We start from the raw sequence: 26,895 nt of genomic DNA, 5'->3' as shown, positions 1-26,895 counted from the left end.
GGAAAAAAAAAAAAAAAAAAAAAAAAAAAAAGGAGGAGACACGTGTACATTTATCTCAGATGACACGTCAGCCACCTGATTTCTTGGGATTTCGGAACTGTGGATTTGATTCGCCGTATGGGGTTTGCCGGTCCAACCGAATCGGAAACTGGTTCGCGCATTGATTTTATTTTCCGTCTTATTTCGATTTTGATCCGCTAAGCAAGTTATAGTTCTAGAAATGAGTCTAGGCGGTAACTCGATTCAGTAACTGAAACATTTAAAAAAAAAAAAAAATTCAATTTATACTATTTAAATCGGTTATAATCAATATGTTAAATTAAATAATAATGTTAGTAAATCCACAAATTTTTCTATTTTGTTTTGTTTTGTATTTATAATTTTGATAATTTATCAAAATAATTTTATAATTAAATTCATAACTTAAATATTTATATAAATATAATCTCTATATATATAATAGCAAACCAGTTTTTTTAACCGGTGACGGTTGGTTGGTTTGCTCAAAATTGATTTAGGCACATTTAAAAATTTAGGTTGTCTATTTAAATTATAATCGAGTTGGGTTGTATTTTGCACGTATCAAATATTGGAGTCATATAAGGCACAATGAAAATTGTTGAGGTTGAAATATGCAATCTCCCCTTGAATTCTCCATCATTATTTATTATATTGCATATTGATAATTTCAACGATTACACTGTGTATTATATACTATTATTTATAAGTAAATAAAAATATTATACAAATTATATTAATGTAAACTCCTACAAACAACACACAATATTACAATACGTAATCTTCTTTTTCTTTTTATAATACATACCCAGAAGGCCTTAAATATCAACCAGAACATGTCAACTTGGTTGTTACTTTTTCCTCCACCAACGTTCGAATTCCTGTGATTTAGTCCGGTTCACTTCCCAATGACGATAACAAGATATAACTTCTCCATCATAATCATCCAAGAACTGGACCACTAATTTATCTTGGCAACGTTTTTGACATTGTGTGCAGATGGGCCGAGTGAGACCATTGCTCAAAGTTATATTAATCTTTGTTTCACCATTGTACAAGAGATTCTGTGCAGGCTTGACATAAAATGCACATTTCCCTAGCAAACATGCAATATGGAATGCGACCGCACATTCGTTACATGTATACAACCATTTGTGTGAATCTAATGTTTCCTCACAGACCTCACACCATTTGAGACTTGCATTCTCTTCGTAAGAAAGGGTGAGGAAATGTTCATCATGCTCAGATCTCACTATATATGGGAGTGTAGCACAATAGAAGCACAATGAGAAATCACAATATTCGATACAATTTAAAGTTCGAATACTCTTTTTTCCGCACATTGAGCATGATCTGTATTTTCCAAGTTCATTACTTAGAAACAAAGGATGTGGGTGAGACTGATGGTCGAATGGCTCAGATATTGCAGCACATCGCACGTCTAAACTTATAGTCTCATCCCCTTTAGAACACACATATCTGAAACCATTCGAAAAACGACTACAACATCCACAATAGAAATTTTTGTTGTCACTCACTTGTAGAATAAATGGATAGAGATGTGCCACATGATTTTTTCTCCGAGGAAGATTTGCACATGCTTCATGAAGTACAAAATCACACTTGGAGTCCACACAGTTGTAAACATCATCACCATAAAATGGAAGTACGCATGCTTGACATCGCTTATTTTCATCATACAACAAGCCAGTGGTCCTTTTTTCAAACCTCATGTGATGTGAATGGCTAAAATGTTTTATAATTCCATCACCTATCACTTCAAAAGAATTGAGATTTTCAGATTCTTCTTCTTCTTCTTCTGCTACTTCCTCGAGCTCTATTCCATCCCACACATCTTTCCGAATTGCACACTTCGAATGCACTACGTAAGTGCAATTTTTCGTGCAACAATATTTTCCATAATTTTCGTCTATCTTTTGACGACAAACTCCACAAGACAATAATACTTTAAGAGGAGAGTATGTAAAAGAGAGACGGTGGTTATGACGGGATATTTTTATGACAAACGGAAAGTAAATGCAATTTCTGTGTACAACAAAATCACATTGAAGACACACGTAGATGAGAGATTTGCTATCAACAAACCCACAAACGTCACATATCAAATCAGTTTTTCTGGGAAAGTAGTTTAGAGTATGCTCATGCCTTTTTTGGTAGTTTAGAAATGAGGGTTTTACTGCGCAAACAGGATCCAAACTAAACTCACAAATAAAACAGTAGTAAAATAATGTTGTAAGTTTACCTCTACAACTTGATCCACAGTACGAACAATTACATATGCAATGCGTTGAAATGACTTGAGTAAAACACTGTATATGCAGGATAAGTTGGAGATGGTGTTTAGGGTGGTGAGGAGATTTGATTAGAGGGGGAGACTCGACGCATTCTTTGTGGTAGGATACGTTACATTCATTGCAAAAGTAATAGGTTGTACTGGATTCCTTACACTGACAGACAACACACCAAGAAGGCTCATCTTCTGATTCTTTGTTGTTGCACCAATATAAGGGGTCAAGGCGGTGGTGATGATGTGGAGATACGCTGTGCGAGAAATAAGAATTGTCAATCATCTCAAAAAACTTTCCTTTAATTGTTTTATAGTTTCTATTGTTAAAAATACTGTTTTGGGCTCGTAAGGAAGGGCAAATGAGGCGAGAAGGTGGAGGATGTTCCATGGAATCCATGGCTATACTTTATTGAGAGTTTATTAGTTGGTTGTGATTTGTGAATTGTGACAATAAACATTAGTTATATACGTAACGATTGGATATCATTATTACATTTTCTGTATACATTTTCATTTACATATAGAACACATCTCACGTCAAGTATTGCGTTCAGGTTTGTTTTTTTATATTCTTCTCTTGATTCTTGCACTTTGCCACTTGCCCTTTTCTAAAGTTTAAAATTTAAGATAATACTATGAAAGAGAGTGTAATACACATTAATACGATGTCCATGTACTATGAAAAAGAGTTTAATATACATTAATACAAATGTAGAATGTGTTTAGAAATTTTAAAACAACACTAAAGATCATAGGCTTCACTATATAGAGCATTTACCGAAAAATTCAATATTTTCGTAGAGGTTTTGAGAAAAATTCAAAAAATATAAAAATACTGTTTTAATGCATAGTTGCATCCTTCACTAATATATGATGAATGTCAAAGAGGTTTGGAACTTTTGTTGTCTCCGTTTCTCTAGAAAATAGCGATTTTATAGTGGTTAGTCCACCAATTTAAGGAGTATTATGAAGTTTTACTAAATTAATTGACAAAAAATTAAAACGATGCCCATGTACCATGAAAGAGAGTTTAATATACATTAATACAAATATAAAATGTGTTTAGAAATTTTAAAACAACACAAAGGATCATAGTCTTCAGTATATAAAGCATTTACAGAAAATTCAATATTTTCGTAGGGGTTAACACATAGATTTTGAGAAAAATTCAAAAAATATGAAAATATTGTTTTAACGCATAGTTGCATCCTTCATTAACATATGATGAAGGTCAAAGAGGTTTGGAACTTTTATTGTTTCCGTTTCTATAGAAAATAGCGATTTTATAGTGGTTAGTCCACCAATTTAGGGAGTATTATGAAGTTTTACTAAATTAATTGACAAAAAAATTAAAACAATGTCCATGTACGATGAAAGAAAGTTTAATTTACATGAATAGAAATGTACAATGTGTTTAGAAATTTTAAAACAATGCTAAAGATCGTATGGTTCAATATATAGAACATTTACCAAAAAATTCAATATTTTCGTAGGGGTTAACACATAGATTTGAAAAAAATTTAAAAATATGAAAATATTGTTTTAATGGATAGTTGCATCATTCATTAGCGTATGAAAGTTTAAGGGTAGAATCCTAACATGGATTGTGTTTTAATATTATAGATTTCGTTCCAACAAACAAATTAGAATCTTTACCAAAATGTATAAACATGCGTTATGCAGAGAGCGTAACAATTGGATATTATTATTATATTTTCTTTATACATTTTCCTTTACATAGACACATCTTACGTCAAGTGTTGCAGTCATTGCACGTCTTAAAGGTCTCAAGCAAAGTACTAATTCTATGCTTTAAGTTTGTTTTCTTATATTCTTCTCTTGCTCTTGCACTTTGCCACTCGCCCTTTTCTAAGGGTTTAAAAAATTAAGATAATATTCCGTCCCCACAAAGAAGTTAGAATCTTTATTCTTTACCAAAATGTATTTATTTTCGAGGCAAAGGATCGAACCACGACCTGTTTTATGGGATTAAATTTATAGAGTACGGTTTGGTCCGGACATGGTACATGGCATATTAGCTAGTATAACAAAAACAAAACAAAAAATAATAAATAATAAATAATATATTAATTTTTATTTATTATATATGCAAATACTAAAACAACAAATTTTCATATTTAAAAAGAGTACTGTTCTATTTTTCCAATCAAAGATGCTAGTTTTGTAATACGTTGTAACAAACAGATTTTGAACAAAATCTAAGCTTTGTCTGGCCTTCAAATAATCTGTAGTCTTTGCTAGTCCTCTACAAAAGTGCTCAGTTACCGCATATCGATTTCTTAAACATTTGAGTAAATTAACTTCAAACAAAGAGCAAAAAATGGTTTCATTGCGAATTAAAATCATTTCTTGGAGTTATTTTTTTGCCAGTTCAAGCCTACTTAGTACTGATACAAAAGCTTCACTTCCTTAGCCGAACTTAAACCACCGGTTTCTTGGTTGGTTTCAGTCGTCATGATCGTGATTCCTGAACCGTATGATTCTATTGATGAACACTCTCTCGCGCCGGTATCTTCAACATAAAACACCACACGATTTCATTGAGTATGTTTTTTTGTTTTTTTGTTTTGAAATGGAACTTGTGACTGTCACAGGAGATAGAGGACTTACATGACAATGGCTGAGAGACAAAAGCAGAGGAAACCGATGGCGAAATGGACAGGAAACGTTGCCCAGAAGTTCTTATGGTCGAGAATGGTTTTCTCTGAGATGACAGTGATTACGCCAGAGAGTATAAGAATCTGCCAACCTGAAGGAAAACACTTTCTGAACGAGAATGATGAAGAAGGATCGCCCTGTAGAGAAGAGTGGAGTTAAACAACAATAAAAGTACCATACAGTAGACAGTTTCATTTAATCAAAGCATACCTGGAAGTAACGTTGGATGAATAGTCCTGAATATATAATCCTAAACATCATATCTTTTTTTTTTTAAGTCAAGAAGACCAAAAAGATCTAAAGAAGTTCAATATAATTGCAGAATCTACATTTATAAATGGGTGAAGGATACTCAAGGAGTTCGCCAAGATTAAACCTATAGCTCCTGCAGATCTTATCAACAGAATATTTAACGTGATGTAAATCAGTGAAAACACAAGTAGCATGTCGTTAGAGCGCTTTAGTTGGTCCTCTGTTCCAATTGCGTGTAAAAATGCCTCGGAGGTTCCTAACAATATAATTACAAAGTAAACCAAGACTGAAAGATGCAACTAGTAACCGGCAAAATCAAGAAGATCAAGAAGTGATTGGTACTAACCATTCATTGCCAGGACAATGATGTAGAGACAATAAAACTGTAGCGCCAAGGAAGCTTCCCCATCGCTCCATTTCTCACCGTACAACAATCTGATGAGTGAGTATGAATAGCCCGGGCCAAACGCCATAAATACAAGACCTATAACATTCCCGTTACCGAAGATTAGACTCCTTACACACGCTGAGCAACAACAAAAAACAACTGCAATGTACCTATTAACATTACAAGCTTCAAGGCCTCGGTCAAGCAAGTTCCGAGCTTCTTCCTCTTTTGCTGGTAATCATCACCTGCCAAGAAAGAGAGAGAAACATAAACCATCTATATTTCAATGAGCTGAAAATGAAACTGTATCATACTAAACTCAGGAAGAGAAGTAAACCTGATGCGAACCTGGCAAAAGTAGTGTATGAACTTTCTTCAAAAGGGAGAAACACCATGCGTACTACTAAACTCCCTGGTGGTTTAGAAAATGTGCTTAAGATATTTTTATAAGCAGTCTCTCTTGAAGATATAATATACTTTGTATTGTTTTGTCACCAAAGAGACTTGCCTAGTTTGTCGACGATCCCATATACAGCCTGGTTATAAGGTGTATCTAACCACACAAGGACCAACTTTTCGCCTTCTTGAAGGATTAACTTTCTGAGGGACTGAAAAGTGAATAGCATACACATGTTCGAGAGCTGCTTATCCAAATCCATGAAGCTCCCAGGTCTTTGAAAACATCACAAAAGTTGTTGAACGTTATTGAAAATGAATGATTTGAATAAAATTAGAGAACTCATACCTGAAAGGAAAGAGATTCAAGCTTTTAGAAACACCACGCATGAGAAAGTAAGCCCAGTACCCAAGAAATAAGGAACCTCCATATGCAACTTGTGAAAGTGCAAAGATTATCCCTTTTTCCTGCATAAGTTAAAGATAATTAAATTTTAGTTTTATCATATAAGATTCTTGAAGCATGCTTGTTTTTCCAGAAACAAAATGGAATTGTATAAAGAACTACTCCCTCTGTTTCATTTTAATTGTAGTTGTATAGAGTAAATTTTTTGTTTCGAAAAAAAAATGTTGTTTTAGAATTTCAATGCAAAATTTATTAAATTTATATTCCAATCTATTTTTTCGGTTGAAACGTGGTTTAGGTGTATAGGTAATGATGCTTTAATTTAGAAATTATACAAAATTAAATATTTTTCTTAATCTATCTGCACAAGTTTAAAACTACAATTAAAATGAAACGGAAAGAGTAACTAACTTAGTTACAGGACGTACCATATTGGTTTGCTTGACTATGAGAAAGCACAACGTTACACAGCGTGAAAATGTAGCAACAGTCTCAACAACCAGTCGCAGTTTTAGAAGCATCAATGTCTGAGAGAGGATATACAAAGGCTCAGCCATAAGCTCCAGCACACACGCAAATCCTGCCAGTTAACTTGGTTAGTCCTTAAGTTGATAACCTGCTGCTATATTACAGACACAAGTAAACGACCACAAAACAGAACTTCCATATTCCAAGGTTGTGAGCTAAAGAGGTATGCCAAAACATAGAAAAAGACAACAATGTACCGTGGATTAAGATGGCCTGTGCATATGTATCGGAGTAACTAAGGTTCTGCCACCAAAGCACAAAGACGGATGCTGCAATAGTAATGGCTACTCCGAGTGGAAACGTCACCCATGCCACTTTTAATAACTTAGTCACATCCTTCTCTGATACAAGACCGTCACTGCAATACGAAATTAAAAGGAATATCACTAACCGAAATTTTAGTCATGTACTGATTATTTAAACTGGATTTAACGCAAACTGCTTTATGTGTGTACCTGTTAATGTCAGCACGTAAGCAAGCGCGACGGAATCCCTCTCGGCTGAGAAACAAGACGCAGGTAACAAAGAGATGGAACTGGACCGCGTAGAGCTGCATTGCAATGAGAAAGAAAAAAAATAGATCGGGAGTTACTCAAATGAAAGTCCACTAAAAGCAAGTAGAGCTAAGACTTATATGAACTTGATCATTGTTACTAAGCACAGAAACCAAAACCTGATCTTCAACAACTAAAAATCCATACGTTAGCAATCAGAATAACAAAACTCATCTTAACTCTAACAAATTCATACAAATACAACAACCCAAACAGTCAGAGCTACAGAGCTAAGACTTAAATAAAAAGCATGACTTGATCATTGTTAGTAAGCACAGAAACAAAAACCTGCTCTTCCAGGACTAAAAGACCGGAGACGACGGCGACGCCTCACAGAAACCTATAACTAATCTTCCACAAGTAAAGGTCAATACTTTACCAATTAAAACACAAAACCCATCTCTACCCTAAGAAATTCATACCAATACAACAAACCAAACGGTCAAAGCTACAGAGCTAAGACTTAAAAAAAAAAAAAACATGACTTGATCATTGTTAGTAAGCACAGAAACAAAAACCTGCTCTTCCACAACTAAAAGTCCATGCTTTACTAATCAGAATAAAAAACACATCTCTACCCTAAGAAATTCATACGAATACAACAAACCAAACGGTCAAAAGCTACAGAGCTAAGACTTATATAAAAAGCATGACTTGATCACTGAAGTAAGCACAGAAACCAAAACCTGATCATTCACAAGTAAAAGTCTATACTTTTAACAATTAGAACACAAAACCCATTTTTACCTTAAGAAATGCATACGAATACAGCAACCCAAACAGTCAAAAGCTTCAGAGCTAAGACTTATTAAAAAACATGACTTGATAAATGTTACTAAGCACATAAACCAAAACTAAAAGTCCAGACTTTACCAATCAGAGTAACAAAACTCATCTTTACCATAAGAAATGCATACAATTACAACAACAATAATACTCCCCATCAAAGCACCTATCTAAGAACATATCTATTTGAACTGGGATCTCAATCAACTGGTAAACAAGGATCTACTTACCGCGTAGTCTGCTTCAGTGAGACGCCTCACGATCCAGGAGTTGAATATGAAAGGGATGCCTCTGGAAAGAAACTGCGTAGCTAAATTCCCAAAATTTTCAATCGAGGAAGAAAGCTAATTAGAGAGCAAAATGCAGCAAAAGAGAAACACAAAGTGAGGAAGAACCTAGTAAATACTTGAACGTGCGAGAGAGGTTGACGCTATCTCTATTACTCGCCATTCTCTTCTGGGAGATGCTAAACTCCAATCAGTTTAGCTTTGATCAAATGACCGGAGACGACGGCGTCACTACCAAAAAAAAAAAAATTTGATCGGTTTGGTTTAAAATCTTCGGGTATGATTCCGTAAACAAACCGGAATATTCGATTTCGGTTCGGTTGAAGTTAATATCGGTTTTATGTTTTAAACCCAACGGAGGTGCTAATCAGAAACATAATCCATTCTTAAAGTTTTGTTGAATATCTCACGAAAACTAAAAAAAAACTGTATTTTGAAAAAAAAATATCTTCTTTTTTTTTTGAGAAACTTTGAAAAAGATTTCTTAAAATGATAAATTGGGAAACAAAGAAAAATCGAATTTGATTGGTTTTTACGTTTAGATCGAGTTATTAAATCTGGGTTCAATCGGATTGGGGTCGGTTAGAAAAAAAAAATGACACAACCAATGGAATAAGATCTCATTTGATGATTTGATGAAAAATAATGTCAGAAGTGGGATTTGAACCCACGCCCTCTTTCGAAGACCAGAACTTGAGTCTGGCGCCTTAGACCACTCGGCCATCCTGACAATTTGTTTAATATCTGACTATCAGGTTAATAGTCACCTCGACTATAGTAATGAGAACAATTTCATGATTAACCAGACTAAAACCGTTTAACATCTGTATACAAATTCAATTTTGGAAACCAATATAACTGATTAGAGTTAATAATAGAAAACACTTTATAATATAGAAAACATATACAAGTCCCAAACGAAAAATGGAAAATAACTTAAAAAGAAAAGAAACGAGGACTCCATATTATACACAGTGAAGAGCCACTCCAGTAACTTTCTTGCTTCTCACAATCAATAGCAAATGTGTGTGTTCCATCTAGAAGAAAAAGCAACCAAAAAGCAAAAAAGTTAGTCCAAGTGCTTATGTAAATTCAATCAATAACCAAGATATTATGTATGTGAAGATATATTATTAAAGGAAATTCACCTGCAATTAAGTGCTTGAGCTACCGAGATCAAAGTCCATTGTGTAATCATACTCTATTGTTGGAATCACTGATGCCATAAACTTCAAGAACAAGAAGAGATACCTATGTAGAAGATAAACCAGAGAGTAACTATCACTTTACATAGGAAAAATAAAGACTAATTTGTGAGGGGAACTTACTTGTCAACTTCAGGCTCTACTCCACGAGACATTAAGACATCAATGATCTTCTTCATAACAGCTCCATGTCGACATGGATGAACTGAAGCATGTTTCCCAGGTAAGTGTGGATGATCTTCTATTGTTACCGTTTTGCGTGCATGGTCTTGACTAACATCCTCCATCACAAGTTCAGGTTGCAGTAACACCCTTGACTACAAGACATACCACCGTTTTTTTTTTAATATGAGCATCAAAAAATGCAAAATTTGTCAAAGCATAATGAATGAGTCAGAGAGAGAGACCTCATCATAGCCGGTTAACCAAACACGGGGAGTTTGGTAGTACTTGTCATACCTGAAACAAAGTGAAACGTGAATGTAAATGTGATCATGACAAGGATTTGAAAACGGGAAAGGCGCTAGATGCTTACGTGATGCTAACATCATATGTTCTGGTCCTAAGGATGTTACCATCATCTGTTTCGTGAGCCACAAGTAAATTCGACCGAAGAGTTGCCTGCCACAGAGATGACAAGAGAAAGAATGTCAACACACTGCTGGTTGATAATAATGCTTTGAAGCCACTCTCGTCTCAGATTCAGTCTATTAATAGAATTAAAATCTAGCAAAGCTAATGTGGATATAACAAACTCACAGGATCATTGTCAATCTCATCAAAATCTTCCATGTCTGGAATATCTTCATCCTCATCCTCCTCCTCGCCTCCAGCATCTGCATCCCTCCGTTGAATGGTATCTCTCTCGTTTATTTCCAAGGCATCCATGGATGGCAAGTCTTCATCTTCACTACCTTTATCTATGGCCACACATTGAACATGTAAGTAACTGGAGAAGATAATTTTGCAGATGCGATATAAGAGAATCAACCTTTAGGTCTTCCATGAGTAGCAAGCCAACCATCATTATCTTCATCATCAACCAAAACTTCACCTCCAGCAGCTTCATAATCCTCCGCCACAGAAGCAGCTCTCCGTAGACAAGGAACTGTTAAAAACCCATAGACAAACCCACAAACTTCACCACAATAAAAAAAAAAAACTTCAAAATCAAGCAGAAAAGGATCTCTAACTTTACCATTCCTAGTAATCAAAAACTGCTTGTCTAACGGCAAGTACGGCTTCCTTTTGCTCGGATCACCAGCTTCCCTGATTAAATTAAAAAAAAAAAAAGATTTTAATCCAGAGATCATACCAAAACCCTAAAACCTCAGAATCGATAAAGCTCGCAGCTTTACGCATGATTGAGAAATCTAACAAGTGGGTATTGAAATTGGAGCTGACCATGACCAGGTAGGGCACTTGGAGACGAGATTGTCGCCAGCGAGAACGAACTCGCTGACGCTGAGAACTCCCTTCTCCTTGAAAGCCGAGACCGTTCGAGGGCCGGTCATCCTCTCCACTGCGCCTTTGAATGCTCCATGAATCTTCTGCGAAAGCACCATTGCGCAAATTACTCACTCACGACGAATTCGAGATTCGATTTGATCAAAAATCCCCTAAGGAAACAGTATGGGTCTGACTGGTGACCATTCTAGAAACAAGAGGAACGAATAGAAAAGGAACGTAGAGGAACAAAATTGCAGGAATGAAAAGGAATGGTTGTTCCATCCCATATTTAACAAGGAATTAATTTGTTCTTTATTTCTCTACAAAAAAAGGAATGGTAGGGAATGAAAAGGAAAAATTATTCCTTATGAATGGTGATTTTTTTAAGGAATGTTAGGGAATGCATTTGTTCCTCGTCGTTCCTTGGTCACCATTCATACCCTATTTGTTTTCGTGCTCGTGTGGATATAGTTTTATAAATATCACAAGTAACCACCATACTTTTACAAAGTTTCGTTTTGTTCCTCTAACTTAGTTTATGTGCGGATTTAAACTTTTAATTTTAAACTTCTTAAAGTCAATTTTGTTCCAGTTATATTTTAAAATTTTAAAAGTTTTGTGTCAAAGTTTCATAGTTGAATAATTTTCTATATTTTAACAGTTAAATTTTTTGTAATCACTAATTATAAAAAAAAAACAAGAATACGTATGATATGATGATATATATCACTCATGAAAATATCAACAAACATAAGAGCATGTCTATCCAGAGAATGTAACAGGAACTCACAAAAAGTAGTTTGATAAGAAAATTTGTGAAACTATTAAACTGAAGTTTTCAAATTTGAAATATTCATTTACTTATTATTGTTATTAAAATGCAACTTGTGCATCTCTTTCAAGAGTCTGGACCATGTAGCTTACCATATATTTTATCATTGAGTGTTGATGACTTGATGTCTACCTAGGCTATAAGACAGCATTTGCTGCTACATTCTTAAAACTGGTCCCTCATGCTGCAACTAGTTCATCTTCATTCACTCCCCCTTCTCCTCTTGCATTAAAATTAGGCACACTCACTTGTTGAAGCTATATATTTCAGTGAAGTTTCTATGTAAGAGATGAGATTTTGATTGTGTTTAGAGATCGGGAACTCAACAAGAACTTGTTTCTAAAATATTATGGTCTTTTGAACATGAAGAAACAGACGCATAGATACAAGTTTGTTGCAAGAGTTATTAGCATACTAACCTACACTTCACCTTATACAATGCCCACATTCTTAAATGTTAAATGCATCATTCACATGTAGTTTCTCCATCAATTGAAGATGATGAAGAGTTTCCCTGGCTTCTTTGGAGCTCCTCCTTTGCATCACTCCTCTTCCTTCTCCGTCCTGAGTTCGCCGGAGCTTCATATTTGCCAGCGTCCAGGGGAAAGTTGAGCACAGCTTTTCTTCCCCTGAGCTTGAAAGCTGCACAGTCATAGGCTCTTGCAGCATCAACACCACTCTCAAAGGTTCCTAGCCATACCCGAGATCCTTTCTTACCTGGATCACGAATCTCTGCTGCAAATTTGCCCCACGCCCTTCGTCTCACTCCTCGGTAATGCCTCTGTTCTTCTTCTTCTTCATGGAACCTCCCTTTGCTTTTTTTCTTGGTCGAGACAGTCTGATCAGTCTCATGTGCTGATGAGGAATCAGGTTCTTGTTTAGGAACTTGATTCATTGCAGGCTCTATACACCAGAGTCCTGAGACACAAGAAGCATCAAAGTCAAAATCTCCCATGAAACTATCAGAAACCATAAAGTCTTCAAAGAGATGCTTCTGTATAGCATCCAAATCAGAGCTTTCCTCAAAAGTAGCCATGTTTTTTTCCCAGACAAGACACAAATGAGATAAAAATAAATTATTTTGCAAGTGATGTCTGAACAAAAGCTTTGATCTCTTATATATAAAAGGTAAAGAAGAGGAGAGAAGAAGGTAATCACAAAGTTATAGCAGCCGTGAATGGGTAGGGACACAAACTCTCATGGTTTTGTCGCTCTCTTAGTGGTTTCATAGATGGGTCCTAACTCTTAACAGTTAATGAAGACAACGTCGATCTTTTTCTTCATCAAAGTTATTGCATGACCTGACACTTCGCATGAAAGCTGTAATCAACGTATACTTTTTGACATAATGGTTCTAAGGACGAATCTTCTCATTTATGTTCAACTTGTCTTTTACCTCTCTGATGGTGACTACTAAAGAACCATTTGATTCTCAACGGTACTGCATTATTATTTATTTTTTGGTTTCTTGTTTCCTAACATCACATTATTTTCTTATTTTCTATTATAGATTTAGAAATATTGGTATCATGCATGATGACGAAATATATATCTATACAATGTCATGCATTTTTGTTTTTAGAGTAGTCCTCTCACTGTTTGTAAATACTGATAACAGTAGATAAATAAACGAGAGCCTTACATATAGACATACTTTTGGCTTCATCTTTACACAAATAGATACTTTGTGCATGAGGTGTATTTTAGGTCTTAGGTGTAAATTTTATATGACAAAAATACCCCTATGAAATTAAAGGAAAATAGTGACAAAAAAAATCTGGTTTTGTTGGCTTTAAATGTTAGTTAAATAGTGAACGACTTTGATCTGAGTGTTGGGTTTTGTGGTCAGAAATGTGTGGTCAGGCACAGATTTTGCCTATTTAGGATTGATGTGGTTAATAAGAATAGACATTTGCGGTCAGGGTTATAGTGAAAGGTTGGTTGCTCTTTCGTGGTTAGGGGTTTCGTTGAGCTGGTGGTTACGGTTGGAAACCACATAGTCATGGTTTTCGTGGAGAAAAAAGATGGTTAGGGTTAGTGTTCATATGATCAGAATCGGGGTTAGTATTCATATGGTCAGAGTTACAGTCAATGTTCATGTGGTCATGATTATTGTTCATGTGGTCAAAGTGTTCGTGTGTTCAGGGCTTTCTCAAAAACGATGGGAAAGAATTGCAGTGGTGGTTCTGCAAGTGCGGCGGCGGCCCCAAGAAGAGTTGTGGCAATGGCGATGAAAGAAGTTGTGGTGATGACGGTAATCGTGCCAAGAATTGAGATGATAGTGTTGTTTTGAAAAATTCACGGATTTGAGTTAGATAAAAAGAAAGAAAAGAAGAAAAAGGAAAGAGGAGCCAAACAACAAGGATGAAAGATGAAAAATGAAAAATGAAAAAGAAAAAGAAAAAAATGATAGATTCTGTGATTTGAAAAAGAGATCTGGTGTTGGACGAATGAGATATGTGGGAGAGAAGAAATGCAAAGAGAAAACAAAATAGAGATGTGAAAGGGCGATTGATTGAGTAACCAACCTTAACGTTTCCAACCAACCAGTTAAAATTGAAAGGGTTCTTTAGGTATTTTGTCAAGAAAAAGTATGTCACATGCTCAAAGTATGTCTATATGTAAGTTGACAATGAAAAAGTATGCCTAGATGTAATTTTTTCTAAATAAACCAATCTATTTCAAAATTCTTTGTAGAATGGAGAGATGTCAAAGGAAAAAAATTCCAATCAAAAATCAGTATTTGATTTCAACTGAGCATTTACTTCTTTTGTGGTTTAACTAGACCTTTAATCATGTTGATTTTTGATTTTTTTTTGTTTATGATTCTACAGTTTGATCGATTGACATCATAAGGATAACATGTAACGTTTAAAGTATTTGAGACCTCATTGCTACCTGAATGGAAACTGGATCTACATTGGAAGAAAAAATACAGTAGATTCTACATCATAAAAGCTTAATAATGGATATAAGAAGAAAAACAGCTCAATCAAGTTGTTTCCTAGTGGTAGGCCTCTCCTGGTGGAAAACGATTTGAAGCAACTTGATTTCTAGATATGTTTAATCAATTTAGAGTGCACCACAAATTAAACCCAATCTAGCTTCTTTTTCTTTTGATAAACAATATGAACGTATGTTATAATTAATTTGGATGTCCTATTTGCGCATTTATATATAAAGGCGCCATCATCCATTATTGGTTGTTAGTTGTTACTGATATGGGTTTCTTTGGTTGTCATTGGTATGTTAATCACTTGCTTTCATAATTGAATATGGTTATTGAGTCTAGGTTTATAATGCGCTCCTATTTTTGAAGTTTTCGAAAAAAAAGAGAGATAAAATGTACTTTTGTCGTTAACCTAAAGAATTATAATGGAAACAGTCTATAGCTTGCCACTTAAGACATTGTGAGTTTATTGTCAGTTATAATTAACCATACCAATTTCTAATAAGACCAAACGGAACAGTAAATAATGTCGGTTAATATTCAGTACATCAAACATGAACGGCTAAACCGTTTACGTGAATGAACCCAAAATGGCCACTCTTATAATTTTACAAGAAAACAAAAAAAAATGTGACAACCGACAACCGAACAAGAAGAACAAACGAAAAGAAAAGGCACTGTACGTAACGTGTAGAGCTCAACGTCCACTCGCATCGTTTCGCATGGGGATATATAAGCACGTAACGTGCACGCAGACCTCACCATTTTCGATATTCATATATGAATCCTTGTCTTCTTCATAAATTCTCACAACGATCGGACCAAAGAATCATACCCATCTCTTTTGACCATTCAAACTAGTGAAAAATGGGGGTACTCAGAAAGAAACACAAAAAAAAATCCAGAAGGCCGTCGTTTAAGAGTGTTTTAACCTCAATATTAGCTACACAAGCCGCAATATTCCTCTTATTGCTCGCCGGTGTTTCCCTCGCTGGCACAGCCGTCGCATTTATCGCTAGCATGCCACTATTCGTAGTATTCAGTCCGATTCTCGTACCAGCGGGTGTTGCCACTGGTTTACTGGCCACGGGTTTAGCAGCCGCCGGTAGCTCCGGTGCAATGGCTGTCTCCCTCATCCTTTGGGTCTTCAAGTACGCTAACAAAATATATTATTATTATTATATTTTAGAAAACTCGTTACACTAATGGAAAATTTATTTTTACAAATTTTAAGTCATATATTGGGTGGGAGACTGACGGATTATAATTAACGCATAAGTTGATGATTTTTACTACACTTTGTTATTTACTCCTTCCATTCAAAAAAATAAAAAAATTTAAAAAATATTTCACAAAGATAAATTTTATGTTTTATAAGTTTATCATTATTGAATAATAGTACATTGTATTTTTTAGGAAAAAAATAATTGAGCTTATTGAATTATTATTGATTTAAATTTATTAAAAAGTGATAACTACAAAAAGGTATGCATTTATAATACATACTTAATGTGTTTTCGTAATTACGGGTGTGCTTGTTTCTAGAACAAATATTGAATAAAGATCGATATTTCCCTTGAATACCACCTTTTCTAAAAATTTATGAAAAAAGCAAATTACATTTCATCCATTCGTTACTCTAGCGCATTTACCATTGGGAATATTAAGAATACATATCTATTTGTTTAGATGCATGGTTGAAAACGTTTGTATACGTACAAATTATTACGTTGGTTGGTAGTGAACATGTTTTGAGCCGTAACTATTAAGAATTGATACCACGACTTTTGATATATAGACGTATTCAATTCTGTGTAGGCGAGTAACGGGGAAGGAGCCGCCAAAAATCATGTCAAAAGTCTTGAAAAAGGTGTTTCCTGGTGGAGGTGCTGCAGCTAAACTGGCAGCAAAACCAGAAGCCGAACCAGCGGCCGCACCAGCGGCAGCACCATCAGCCGCACCAGCAGCTGCACCGAGTACATGAAAGCGGTGGGTAATAAGCAAAGGATGATAGATAAATAATCCAACTTTAAAAAATAAATAATAATATTACGTGGCGATGGAAGTTAAATTTTCAAATATCACTATACTAATGGATATCGTGGAACAAAATAGTAACAAATGTAAGCATTTTTATTGTATAACATTTTAAGAACGAAGCGAAGTGTCGTTGACGTTAATTTTATTCAAGTTCAACTAAAATGTTATTCAAGTTCTTGTTCACCAACGTTGTCAAACGAGACAATCTATAGGCCTCAAGGAACCATTGTAAGTTACATGTAAAATGGGGCCATAATAATTGTGGTCAAGTAATGCCCTTTTCAAAAAAAAAAAAAGTTGTGGCCAAGTTCATTTCTTTTTGAGCTGTATTGTGGCCAAGTTACGTTGATCTAAACATTCATGGTGCAACTGGATTACAAATTTTTGGAATAGAAAGATGTGGAATAGTTGATTCTATTAACTCCACAATTTTTTTTTACCATTTACTATGATTAAAATTGAATGATCATTTCACCAATTTAAAAAATAATTAGATAAAATATATAAAAAATTATTTCGTAACAAATTTGTACATGAATGAATGAAATAAATTTCATTTGGCACTGGCTACGCATGTCCACTCTCTTTTCATAAAATTACACAACCACGCTATCAAACAAGATTATTCTTTCTCTGTGGCCATTGTTCTTTCTCTTGTGCCCAAAGCTTCGTTGTCTCTCCGCTCTAGTCACACTTTTCCATCTATGGAAGCAAAGAAATAATGTGCTTCATAATAACATCCACATCCCTCCGGAAGCATTATTCAAATGCACTGACATGGTCTTCCAATGCAATTTTAATTAATATCTATTTTGAGATTTTTCAGGCGGTTTTCACTGCAGTGGCTGCATAGTTCTATTGAAATTCTCCGGAATAATCCTTGGCGTCACAGCCGTGGGATTAGCCGTAAGCAAGTCCTAATAAAACCAACAGATCAACTTTTGGTTCATAAATAACCATAACACGAGACAACCAAATTAAACTCTATCAAAGGTCAAAACTAAACCAAATATAACAGAAGCAATTTCTAACTAGATCATTAAGAATTATATATAAGTTCGCTTAAAATTCAGGTGCCTCTAAAACTAAATCAAACATAAACGATCCGGATATCATTTGGTTTACGTGAATTAAACCAAAATGTCCACTCCTATTTTACAAGCAAGCTAAAAAGAGGCAAAACATGTGACAACCCAACAACAAAAAAACAGACGAAAAGAAAAGGCATTGACGTAACGTATAGAGCTCAACATTCACTCGCATGGGTATTTATAAACACGTACCGTACACGTAGACCACACCACTTAATATATGTATATGAATCCATCTCTTCTTCATAAATTCCCACGACCATCGGACCAAAGAATTATACCCCTCTCTTCTAGCCATTCAAACTAGTAAACAATGGGGATACTCAGGAAGAAAAAACACGAGCGAAAGCCGTCGTTTAAGAGTGTTTTAACCTCAATATTAGCTACACAAGCCGCAACATTCCTATTGTTGATCTCCGGTGTATCCCTCGCCGGCACAGCCGCCGCATTTATCGCTACCATGCCACTATTCGTAGTATTCAGTCCGATTCTCGTACCAGCTGGTATTACCACTGGTTTACTGACTACGGGTTTAGCAGCCGCCGGTGGCGCCGGTGCGACTGCTGTCACCATCATCCTGTGGCTCTACAAGTATTTAACACTAACATAATAAATTATTGTATACGCGTACATATATTTTAGAAAATTCTTTGAATGGAAAATTTTATTATATTTATACAAATTTTAATATAGATATTAGGTGGCAGAGCGAGGGATTAACTAACGCATAAGTTGATGATCTCGACTGCATCCTATAGATACGCAAATTAAGGGTATACGTAGAGGAATAAATATTGAATAAATAATCGATATTCCCCTTAATTGAATCCCACCTTTTCTAAAATTATGAAAAAAGCAAATTACATTTCATCCACTCGTTACTCTAGCGCATTTACCATGGGCAGTATTAAGAATGTATCTATTTGTGTAGCTGCATGGTTGAATATGTTTCTATACGTACAAACTATTAGGTTGGTTGGTAGTGAACATGTTTTGAACCGTAACTATTAAGATCTTTTGATACCAGACGTATTCAATTTTGTGTAGGCAAGCAACGGGCAAGGAGCCGCCAGCAGTCCTGTCAAAAGTCTTGAAAAAGATAATACCAGGTGCTGCAGCCGCACCAGCAGCCGCGCCAGCAGCCGCACCAGCAGCAGCTCCAGCAGCCGCACCAGCTGCCGCGCCAGCAGCCGCACCAGCACCTAAGCCCGCAGCCGCACCAGCACCTAAGCCAGCAGCCCCACCGGCACTATGAAAAGAAGTGGTGGGCATGAGTAAAGGCTGATATGGAAAATTTGATACATGGAAACAAAAGAGTAATCCAACTTTTTAAAAATAAATAACAACTTCACGTGGGGATAGAAAAAAAATTCATATATTATTCTACTAATGGATGTCGTGGTACAAAGTAGTAACAAATGTAAGCATATTTATTGTATAGCATTTTAAGAACGAAGCTGTGTATCGTTGATATTAGTACCTTATTCAAGTTATTCAAGTTCCTCTTTCACCAATGTTATCTAATGAGACAATCTATTGGCCTCAAAGAACCGATGGAAGATACATTAATAATTGTACCCCCATTGAAATCAACGAATTTGACAACATTTATGTTAAATTTGAGTTTATCATACTTCTAAGTTCTAACTTCAAATAAATTGGCCATAATCTTTATATTACTTATTTTTTTTTTAATTTGTCAATGTGAGGTACTTTATTTATAATACTTTTCTTTGAGATAATGGCTATTAAACAAAAATCTAGGAATTTAGGATATCATATCCAGTTGAAAGGGTTAACTACAATACCGTATTAAATTCATACTTATCATGGACCTCCAATTTCAAACTAATTGTCGATAAATAAATTTGTCCTAATACTTTATATACTAATCTATTAATTTTTCAAATGGAACTTTTATTTATTCATTAATGCCAACCTTTACGCTCAAGCGTGACAACTGTGAAAATAACATCTACAAGTGACCTAGCATCAGATGACTTTGGTACCACATTAAATTTGAGTCTATTATGAATTTCTAAATAAAAATTAATTGACAATAAAAGAAATGGTCCTAGCACTTTATATATATTAGCTAAGATTCTCTTAAGTTTCCCATGTGGAATATTTTATCCCTCATAATTCAGGAAAACAAACCAACAAAAAGGAGAGTCACTGACGTTATATTGATCTAAACATTCAATCGCACCGTTTCGCATGGATATATGCATGTCCACATCTTTTCATAAAATTCAACATTGAACCGATCAAACAAGATTGTTGTTTCTCTTCGGGCCATTGAAAATGTTCTATTTGAAGGAGCAAATATCCTCTGCAGATGTTGTTTTCAAGGTTTAGCATGTGCCGCGCATGTAGACGACATTATCTTTTCATAAAATCTCACTGCAGTTGTTACTTGTTTATTGCAATATACATTGTTTATATAGGAAATTTATGCAAGAACCAAAGGGGAGTTTTCAAAAGAGTGACCCGTAATATGTAAAAGTTTGTGAAGAGATGAGTTGTTTCAAAGTCCTTGAGCTAAAATGGTTGGATGTGGTCGAATTGTTAGAGCCTTAGAGAAGGCAGCTCTCGAGGGCTACACAATAAGTATTTCTCCCATGATAGAGAAGGCAGCTCTTAAACATCTCAAGCTCTTCCAAGAAAGAGAAAAAAGCCCTCAGATAACAACCCGAAAAAGATAACTAAGAAGAAGCAAACGTGGCGTAACGTAGATCTCAATTGCCGACAAAAAAAACTACATCTGTATTTACTCACCAGTATTGCATGGAAGCAATAAGCATGATGACTAAGTTCAAAAAAAAAAAAAAAGCATGATGAGTACCCTACCGTGTACGATCTCACAACTTCGTAAAAACTCACTCTATCCCGGCAACCACTAAAACACATTGATATTGTTGTGTCACTATGTGATATGTTGAATCTTGCTACATAGAAATTGTTGTCTCTACCATAACCCTTTTACAAACTCAAACCTAGCTATTTAAATGAACCTGATATTATGTACGATTTACAGTAACCAATATATATTCTTGGATTTTTTTCATAGGAATAATCTACTTTACTACGCCTAGAATGCACATATAAACATCAAATTTTCATTTTGATCTTGATCTTGCATCAGTTTTATTCTTGACAACCTTCGAACAAAAGATATCAATACTCTTACCTAGGGCTGGGCAAAAAACCCGGATCCGAAGAACCGAACCGAACCCGATCTGAAAAAATAGTACCAAACCCGAACCGAAATTGATTAAATATCCGAACGGGTTCAAAATTTTGGTATCTAAAGAACCGAAACCGAACCCGATCCAAACCGAAGTATCTCGGGTACCCGAATGTAACCGAAATAGATTTATATACCTAAATATATTACTTCTTTTTAGATTTAATGTATATTAAAAACATCTAAAATATATAAGATACTTTTAAGTTGTCTAAAATACTTAAAAATATACATAAATAGTCAAAAGTAAATGTCTAAAATAGTTAAAATATATTCGAAACACCAAAATCTTGAAATATCTATTGATTTTCTATCCAAATATTTAAATCAAACCAATTTATATGTTAATTTTAAGTATTTTGACATATATTATACAAATTTATATGTAATATATTATTTTTTTTTATAGATTTTGAGAAATTTTAAGCATATAATGAATATTAAAATTTTAAAAATAATTTAAATGGGTTATCCGAACCCGAACCGAACCCGCAAAGATCCGAACCGAGCCCGAACCGAAATTTAGAAATACCCGAATAGGGCTGAAATCTTTAAACCTGAAAACCCGAAACTCGAATAGATCCGAACCAAACCCGAATGGGTACCCGAACGCTCACCCCTACTCTTACCGTTTTTTTTTTCAGAGAAAGACCATGTAGTTAACAAACCCTGTTTAGTTATAATTACCTTCTAACTCATTCACAGCACGTGACTCGACTTCCGACACATATTTTCATAGTCTCTGAACGATCCCAAATATTCCCAACACTTTAAGTTTGTTTCCCAGCTTAGACATATTGATTTCATCGGATCCATGTCCACCATAAATATAATCTTTCAATCAAGTCATTAGATCAGTTCATATGACATATAAAAAAAACTTTCTTCGCGCTTTGATATTTCATACACAACGTAATCGAAGAAACAATTACGATTTTACAAGAAAGAAAAAAAGTCCCAAAAACATGAAAAAGAAACAAATGTGACGTGACGTAACGTGGATCTCCACATACTCCAATCGTTTTGCATGGAGCATGCATGTGTACGTGCACGTTATAGACTACACAACTCCTTCATAAAATCCCCCTCCCTTGCCATCACCAAACAGCAACCATCCAATCAGAAACACATGAGGGAAGAAGAACATCAAAACGAATTAGTTCAGACTCCATCACAGAGAGCGGAAAATTGCTTCCGTTGCAATGTGTTCGCGTTTCTCGTCCCACTTTTGGAGGTTATCAAGGTGGTTGCTGCTCCCGTTGCCTCCGTGATCTTTATAGGCTTCGCCGGGATAATACTCGCCTGTTTAGCCGTGGCATTAGCTGTATCCGCACCGCTTTTCATCATATTCAGTCCGGTTCTCGTACCTGCTGCCACTATAGCCACTACTCTCGGCACAGGTGTCGCCTTCGCAGTGACGGCCGTGGCTCTCATTATATGGCTCACCAAGTAAATTTAATCAGAATATTGAATTGACATATGGACTCGAGAATTATGCTTATATATTATTCACATACGTGCTTATAAAAGAAAATATAGCTTTTTTCCTTCTGTATTTCTCTTTTTTTTTTCTCAAAGTTTCTGTTTACCTGCTACTTCAACACTTTTCTTCTTCTTAAAGTTACAAATCAGTTACACCTCATTCTCATTGTTCTCATTGCTGTTTTACTTCTTAAGAAATTTTAACTTATTATGTGTCTTTCGTCAGAACTTTCTTTCTGCCTTTGGAAATATTTGTCACGTAATTGATAAGAGTATATGTACAAAGTTGTTTTCTTGATTAATATCTTATGTATACGTGTAATTATTTGTGTGATGTAGGCATAGGATGGGAGTAAAGCCCGAGCATAATCCACCTCCACGAGGAGCTCCACCGACCGGATCTAGTTCATCAAGAAGTGAAGGTAAACACTTGGTTAAAGGGAAAAACAGTTCATCAGTAAAAGAAGATTCGTCTATGAATAGAATTAAATCAACTGAAAAATCACATGGCAATTCATCTGATGGTCAAAAATCGCCAAAAAATAAAATTTCACCTAATCGTGAAAATTCATGTACATGTGAAAGTTTACCGAAAAATGAAAATAAACATACGGGAAAAAGCACTGTTATAGATAAAGTTAAATCCAAGATTAAAAATAAATTAAAAGGTAAAAATGGTTCATCCGATGGTGGAAGCTCACCAATGAATGAAAGTTTACCAAGCGGTGGAAGTTTATCTGGTAGTGGAAGTTCACCTCGCAGTGAAAATACACCCGAAAATGGAAGTAAACACAAAGGTAAAAACACTATCATAGATAAAGTAAAACCCAAGATTAAAAGTAAACATACAGATAAGACTGGTTCTTCTGGTGGTGTAGGTTCATCAAGCGGTGAAAATTCACCTAGTAGTAAAAAATCATCGAGCGGTGCAAGTTCACCTAAGGACGTAAGTAAACACAAAGGTAAAAGAAGTATCATAGATAAAGTTAAATCCAAGATAAAAAGTAAGTTGAAAAGTAAGAGTGGTTCATCTAGTGGTGAAAGTTCACCAATGAGTGGAGGTTCACCAAGCAATGGTAGTTCACCAGGCAATAAAAATTCATCTAACATTGCAAGTTCACCCAAAGATGCAGGTAAATCCAAGGGTAAAAGCACTATCTTAGATAAAGTTAAATCAAAGATTAAAAATAAATTGAAAAGTAAGAGCGGTTCATCCAATGGTGGAAGCTCACCAATGAGTGAAAGTTCACCAAGCAGTGGAAGTTCACCTGACGGTGGAAGTTCACCAGGCGGTGGGAATTCACCTGGCGGTGGAAGTACACCCAAAAGAGAAAGTAAACACAAGAGTAAAAGTACTGTTATAGATAAAGTAAAATCCAAAATTAAAAGTAAATTAAAAGATAAAATTGGTTCATCTGGTGGTGGAAGTTCACCAAGCGGTAGAAAATCACCTGGTAGCGAAAATTCATCGAGTGGTGCAAGTTCATCTAAGGACGTAAGTAAACACAAGGGTAAAAAAAGGATCATAGATAAAGTGAAATCAAAGATTAAAAGTAAACTTAAAAGTAAGAGTAGTTTATCCGGTGGCGGAAGCTCACAAATGAGTGAAGGTTCACCAAGCGGTGGAAGTTCACCTGTCAGTGGAAATTCATCGAGCAGTGCGAGTTCACCCAAAAATACAGGTAAACACAAGGGTAAAAGCACTATTCTAGATAAAGTTAAATCCAAGATTAAAAGTAAATTGAAAGGTAAGAGCGGTTTATCCGATGGTGGAAGCTCACCGATGAGTGGAGGTTCATCTAGCGGTGGCAGTTCACCTGACCATGGAAATTCATCTAGCGGTGAAAATTCACCCAAGAATGGAGGTAAACCCAAAGGTAAAAGCACTATCTTAGATAAAGTTAAATCAAAGATTAAAAGTAAATTGAAAGGTAAAAGCGCTTCATCCGATGGTGGAAGCTCACCAATGAGTGAAAGTTCACCAAGCGGTGGAAGTTCAGCTAGCAGTGGAAGTTCACCTGGCGGTGGAAGTGCACCCAAAAATAAAAGTAAACACAAGGGAAAAAGCACTATACTTGATAAAGTAAAATCCAAAATTAAAAGTAAACTAAAAGATAAGAGTGGTTCATCTGGTGGTGGAAGTTCACCAAGCGGTGAAAATTCACCTGGTAGTGAAAATTCATCGAGCAATGCAAGTTCACCTAAGGACATAAGTAAACACAAGGGTAAAAAAAGTATCATAGATAAAGTTAAATCAAAGATTAAAAGTAAACTAAAAGGTGAGAGTAGTTCATACGGTGGCGGAAGCTCACAAATGAGTGAAGGTTCACCAAGCGGTGGAAATTCACCTATCAGTGAAAATTCATCAAAGGGTGCGAGTTCACCCAAAAATGCAGGTAAACACAAAGGTAAAAACACTATTGTAGATAAACTTAAATCCAAGATTAAAAATAAATTGAAAGGAAATAGTGGTCCATCTAGTGGTGGAAGCTCACCAATGAGTGGAGGTTCACCAAGCGGTGGCAGTTCACCTGGCCAAGAAAATACATCTAGCGATGCAAGTTCATCCAAGGATAGAGGTAAACCCAAGGGTAAAAGCAATATCTTAGATAAAGTTAAATCAAAGATTAAAAATAAATTGAAAGGTAAGAGCAGTTCATCCAATGGTGGAAGCTCACCAATGAGTGGAGGTTCACTTAGCGGTGGCAGTTCACCTGGCCACGGAAATTCATCTAGCGGTGAAAGTTCACCCAAGGCTGGAGGTAAACCCAATGGTAAAAGCACTATCTTAGATAAAGTTAAATCAAAGATTAAAAGTAAATTGAAAGGTAAGAGCGGTTCATCCGATGGTGGAAGTTTACCAAGCGGTGGAAGTTCAGCTAGCAGTGGAAGTTCACCTAGCGGTAGAAGTACACCCAAAAATGAAAGTAAACACCAGGGAAAAAAAACTATTTTTGATAAAATAAAATCCAAGATTAAAAGTAAAATAAAAGATAATAGTGGTTCATCTGGTGGTGGAAGTTCACCAAACGGTGGAAACTCACATGGTAGTGGAAATTCATCGAGAAGTGCAAGTTCACCTAAGGACGTAAGTAAACACAAGGGTAAAAAAAGTATCATAGATAAAGTTAAATCAAAGATTAAAAGTAAACTAAAAGGTAAGAGTAGTTCATCCGGTGGCGGAAGCTCACAAATGAGTGAAGGTTCACCAAGCGGTGGAAGTTCACCTGTCAGTGAAAATTCATCGAACGGTGCGAGTTCACCCAAAAATGCAGGTAAACACAAGGGTAAAAGCACTATTGTAGATAAACTTAAATCCAAGATTAAAAGTAAATTGAAAGGAAAGAGTAGTCCATCTAGTGGTGGAAGCTCACCGATGAGTGGAGGTTCACCAAGCGGTGGTAGTTCACATGGCCAAGGAAATTCATCTAGCAGTGCAAGTTCACCCAAGGATGGAGGTAAACTCAAGAGTAAAAGCACTATCTTAGATAAAGTTAAATCAAAGATTAAAAGTAAATTGAAAGGTAAGAGCGGTTCATCCGATGGTGGAAGCTCACCAATGAGTGAAAGTTCTCCAAGCGGTGGAAGTTCACTTGGTGGTGGAAGTACACCCAAAAATGAAAGTAAACACAAGCGTAAAAGCACTATTCTCGATAAAGTAAAATCCAAAATTAAAAGTAAACTAAAAGATAAGAGTGATTCATCTGGTGGTGGAAGTTCACCAAGCGGTGGAAATTCACCTGGTAGTGGAAATTCATCGAGCAATGCAAGTTCACCTAAAGACATAAGTAAACACAAGGGTAAAAAAAGTATCATAGATAAAGTTAAATCAAAGATTAAAGGTAAACTAAAAGGTAAGAATAGTTCATCCGGTGGCGGAAGCTCACAAATGAGTGACGGTTCACCAAGCGGTGGAAGTTCACCTGTTAGTGGAAATTCATTGAGCGGTGCGAGTTCATCCAAAAATACAGGTAAACACAAGGGTAAAAGCACTATT

At 35.5% G+C, this 26,895-nt stretch overlaps 7 protein-coding genes and 1 non-coding gene across 12 annotated transcripts in view; 3 read left to right on the top strand and 5 right to left on the bottom strand.

Annotated features, from left to right (window-relative positions):
* Positions 1–772: 772 nt before the first annotated feature.
* On the bottom strand, positions 773–2,742 carry LOC106325218. Its single transcript, XM_013763248.1, has one exon. The coding sequence runs from the start codon at positions 2,721–2,723 to the stop codon at positions 870–872; it is 1,854 nt and encodes a 617-aa protein (XP_013618702.1). The 5' UTR covers positions 2,724–2,742; the 3' UTR covers positions 773–869.
* Positions 2,743–4,658: 1,916 nt separating this feature from the next.
* LOC106322708 (protein RFT1 homolog) lies at positions 4,659–8,822 on the bottom strand. 3 transcript variants are annotated; one of them, XM_013760820.1, is made up of 14 exons: positions 8,711–8,822; positions 8,546–8,625; positions 7,431–7,525; positions 7,173–7,333; positions 6,876–7,027; positions 6,391–6,509; positions 6,154–6,317; positions 5,983–6,057; positions 5,816–5,890; positions 5,604–5,741; positions 5,358–5,513; positions 5,216–5,268; positions 4,958–5,142; positions 4,659–4,859 (listed from the first exon to the last, which is right to left on the bottom strand). In XM_013760820.1, exons 1-14 carry the CDS (start codon positions 8,763–8,765, stop codon positions 4,793–4,795), a joined length of 1,575 nt encoding a protein of 524 aa, XP_013616274.1. In that variant the 5' UTR covers positions 8,766–8,822; the 3' UTR covers positions 4,659–4,792. The 3 variants fall into 3 exon arrangements, with proteins under 3 accessions (XP_013616274.1, XP_013616276.1, XP_013616275.1); XM_013760822.1 differs by having other exon boundaries at positions 7,173–7,525; positions 8,722–8,789; XM_013760821.1 differs by lacking the exons at positions 8,546–8,625; positions 8,711–8,822 and having other exon boundaries at positions 7,431–7,531.
* A 426-nt stretch (positions 8,823–9,248) lies between these two features.
* On the bottom strand, positions 9,249–9,332 carry TRNAL-CAA. The gene has a single exon. It is a non-coding gene; the product is annotated as a tRNA-Leu (tRNA).
* A 48-nt stretch (positions 9,333–9,380) lies between these two features.
* On the bottom strand, positions 9,381–11,478 carry LOC106324998 (autophagy-related protein 3-like). Of its 2 annotated transcripts, none has more exons than XR_001266780.1 (9): positions 11,212–11,478; positions 11,006–11,076; positions 10,799–10,915; positions 10,567–10,727; positions 10,343–10,428; positions 10,215–10,266; positions 9,931–10,124; positions 9,751–9,831; positions 9,381–9,639 (listed from the first exon to the last, which is right to left on the bottom strand). XR_001266780.1 is itself a non-coding variant. In XM_013763014.1 (9 exons), exons 1-8 carry the CDS (start codon positions 11,370–11,372, stop codon positions 9,757–9,759), a joined length of 939 nt encoding a protein of 312 aa, XP_013618468.1. In that variant the 5' UTR covers positions 11,373–11,476; the 3' UTR covers positions 9,381–9,639; positions 9,751–9,756. The 2 variants fall into 2 exon arrangements, 1 of the variants encoding a protein (XP_013618468.1); XM_013763014.1 differs by having other exon boundaries at positions 9,751–9,853; positions 11,212–11,476.
* A 921-nt stretch (positions 11,479–12,399) lies between these two features.
* LOC106325447 (ethylene-responsive transcription factor ERF106-like) lies at positions 12,400–13,351 on the bottom strand. 2 transcript variants are annotated; one of them, XM_013763493.1, is made up of 2 exons: positions 12,806–13,351; positions 12,400–12,730 (listed from the first exon to the last, which is right to left on the bottom strand). In XM_013763493.1, exons 1-2 carry the CDS (start codon positions 13,122–13,124, stop codon positions 12,555–12,557), a joined length of 495 nt encoding a protein of 164 aa, XP_013618947.1. In that variant the 5' UTR covers positions 13,125–13,351; the 3' UTR covers positions 12,400–12,554. The 2 variants fall into 2 exon arrangements, with proteins under 2 accessions (XP_013618947.1, XP_013618945.1); XM_013763491.1 differs by having other exon boundaries at positions 12,404–13,345.
* A 2,484-nt stretch (positions 13,352–15,835) lies between these two features.
* LOC106325678 (oleosin-B1-like) lies at positions 15,836–17,261 on the top strand. The gene is made up of 2 exons (XM_013763741.1): positions 15,836–16,189; positions 16,857–17,261. The coding sequence occupies exons 1-2, from the start codon at positions 15,906–15,908 to the stop codon at positions 17,020–17,022; spliced, it is 450 nt and encodes a 149-aa protein (XP_013619195.1). The 5' UTR covers positions 15,836–15,905; the 3' UTR covers positions 17,023–17,261.
* A 1,132-nt stretch (positions 17,262–18,393) lies between these two features.
* On the top strand, positions 18,394–19,679 carry LOC106322538 (oleosin-B1). Its single transcript, XM_013760595.1, has 2 exons — positions 18,394–18,760; positions 19,217–19,679. The coding sequence occupies exons 1-2, from the start codon at positions 18,483–18,485 to the stop codon at positions 19,422–19,424; spliced, it is 486 nt and encodes a 161-aa protein (XP_013616049.1). The 5' UTR covers positions 18,394–18,482; the 3' UTR covers positions 19,425–19,679.
* Positions 19,680–22,536: 2,857 nt separating this feature from the next.
* LOC106322537 (sericin 1-like) overlaps positions 22,537–26,895 on the top strand; it is a 7,865-nt gene continuing 3,506 nt past the window's right edge. The window contains exons 1-3 of the mRNA XM_013760593.1: positions 22,537–22,865; positions 23,238–23,695; positions 23,777–25,726. Of these exons, the coding sequence (XP_013616047.1) occupies positions 22,546–22,865; positions 23,238–23,695; positions 23,777–25,726 (2,728 nt within the window). The 5' untranslated portion in view covers positions 22,537–22,545. The remainder of the gene's footprint in view (positions 22,866–23,237; positions 23,696–23,776; positions 25,727–26,895) is intronic.

Source organism: Brassica oleracea, chromosome C2, assembly GCF_000695525.1.
Source record: "Brassica oleracea var. oleracea cultivar TO1000 chromosome C2, BOL, whole genome shotgun sequence".
In the NCBI taxonomy this organism is placed as follows: Eukaryota; Viridiplantae; Streptophyta; class Magnoliopsida; order Brassicales; family Brassicaceae; genus Brassica; species Brassica oleracea.
This window is presented reverse-complemented; position numbering and strand designations above follow the sequence as displayed.

What these genes read in the sequence shown, in the direction of transcription:
- LOC106325218 (XM_013763248.1), bottom strand. Translation starts at nt 2,723, where the DNA reads ATGGATTCCATGGAACATCCTCCACCTTCTCGCCTCATTTGCCCTTCC.
- LOC106322708 (XM_013760820.1), bottom strand. Translation starts at nt 8,765, where the DNA reads ATGGCGAGTAATAGAGATAGCGTCAACCTCTCTCGCACGTTCAAGTAT. An exon ending in AATCTTGGCGAACTCCTTGA is followed by an intron (nt 5,269 to 5,357) that starts GTATCCTTCACC and finishes AAAAAAAAAAAG; the next exon opens with ATATGATGTTTAGGATTATA. An exon ending in TGTCTCTCAGCCATTGTCAT is followed by an intron (nt 4,860 to 4,957) that starts GTAAGTCCTCTA and finishes TTTATGTTGAAG; the next exon opens with ATACCGGCGCGAGAGAGTGT.
- LOC106324998 (XM_013763014.1), bottom strand. Translation starts at nt 11,372, where the DNA reads ATGGTGCTTTCGCAGAAGATTCATGGAGCATTCAAAGGCGCAGTGGAG. An exon ending in ATGAGATTGACAATGATCCT is followed by an intron (nt 10,429 to 10,566) that starts GTGAGTTTGTTA and finishes TCTCTGTGGCAG; the next exon opens with GCAACTCTTCGGTCGAATTT. An exon ending in ACATATGATGTTAGCATCAC is followed by an intron (nt 10,267 to 10,342) that starts GTAAGCATCTAG and finishes ACTTTGTTTCAG; the next exon opens with GTATGACAAGTACTACCAAA.
- LOC106325447 (XM_013763491.1), bottom strand. Translation starts at nt 13,124, where the DNA reads ATGGCTACTTTTGAGGAAAGCTCTGATTTGGATGCTATACAGAAGCAT.
- LOC106325678 (XM_013763741.1), top strand. Translation starts at nt 15,906, where the DNA reads ATGGGGGTACTCAGAAAGAAACACAAAAAAAAATCCAGAAGGCCGTCG. An exon ending in CTCATCCTTTGGGTCTTCAA is followed by an intron (nt 16,190 to 16,856) that starts GTACGCTAACAA and finishes AATTCTGTGTAG; the next exon opens with GCGAGTAACGGGGAAGGAGC.
- LOC106322538 (XM_013760595.1), top strand. Translation starts at nt 18,483, where the DNA reads ATGGGGATACTCAGGAAGAAAAAACACGAGCGAAAGCCGTCGTTTAAG. An exon ending in ATCATCCTGTGGCTCTACAA is followed by an intron (nt 18,761 to 19,216) that starts GTATTTAACACT and finishes AATTTTGTGTAG; the next exon opens with GCAAGCAACGGGCAAGGAGC.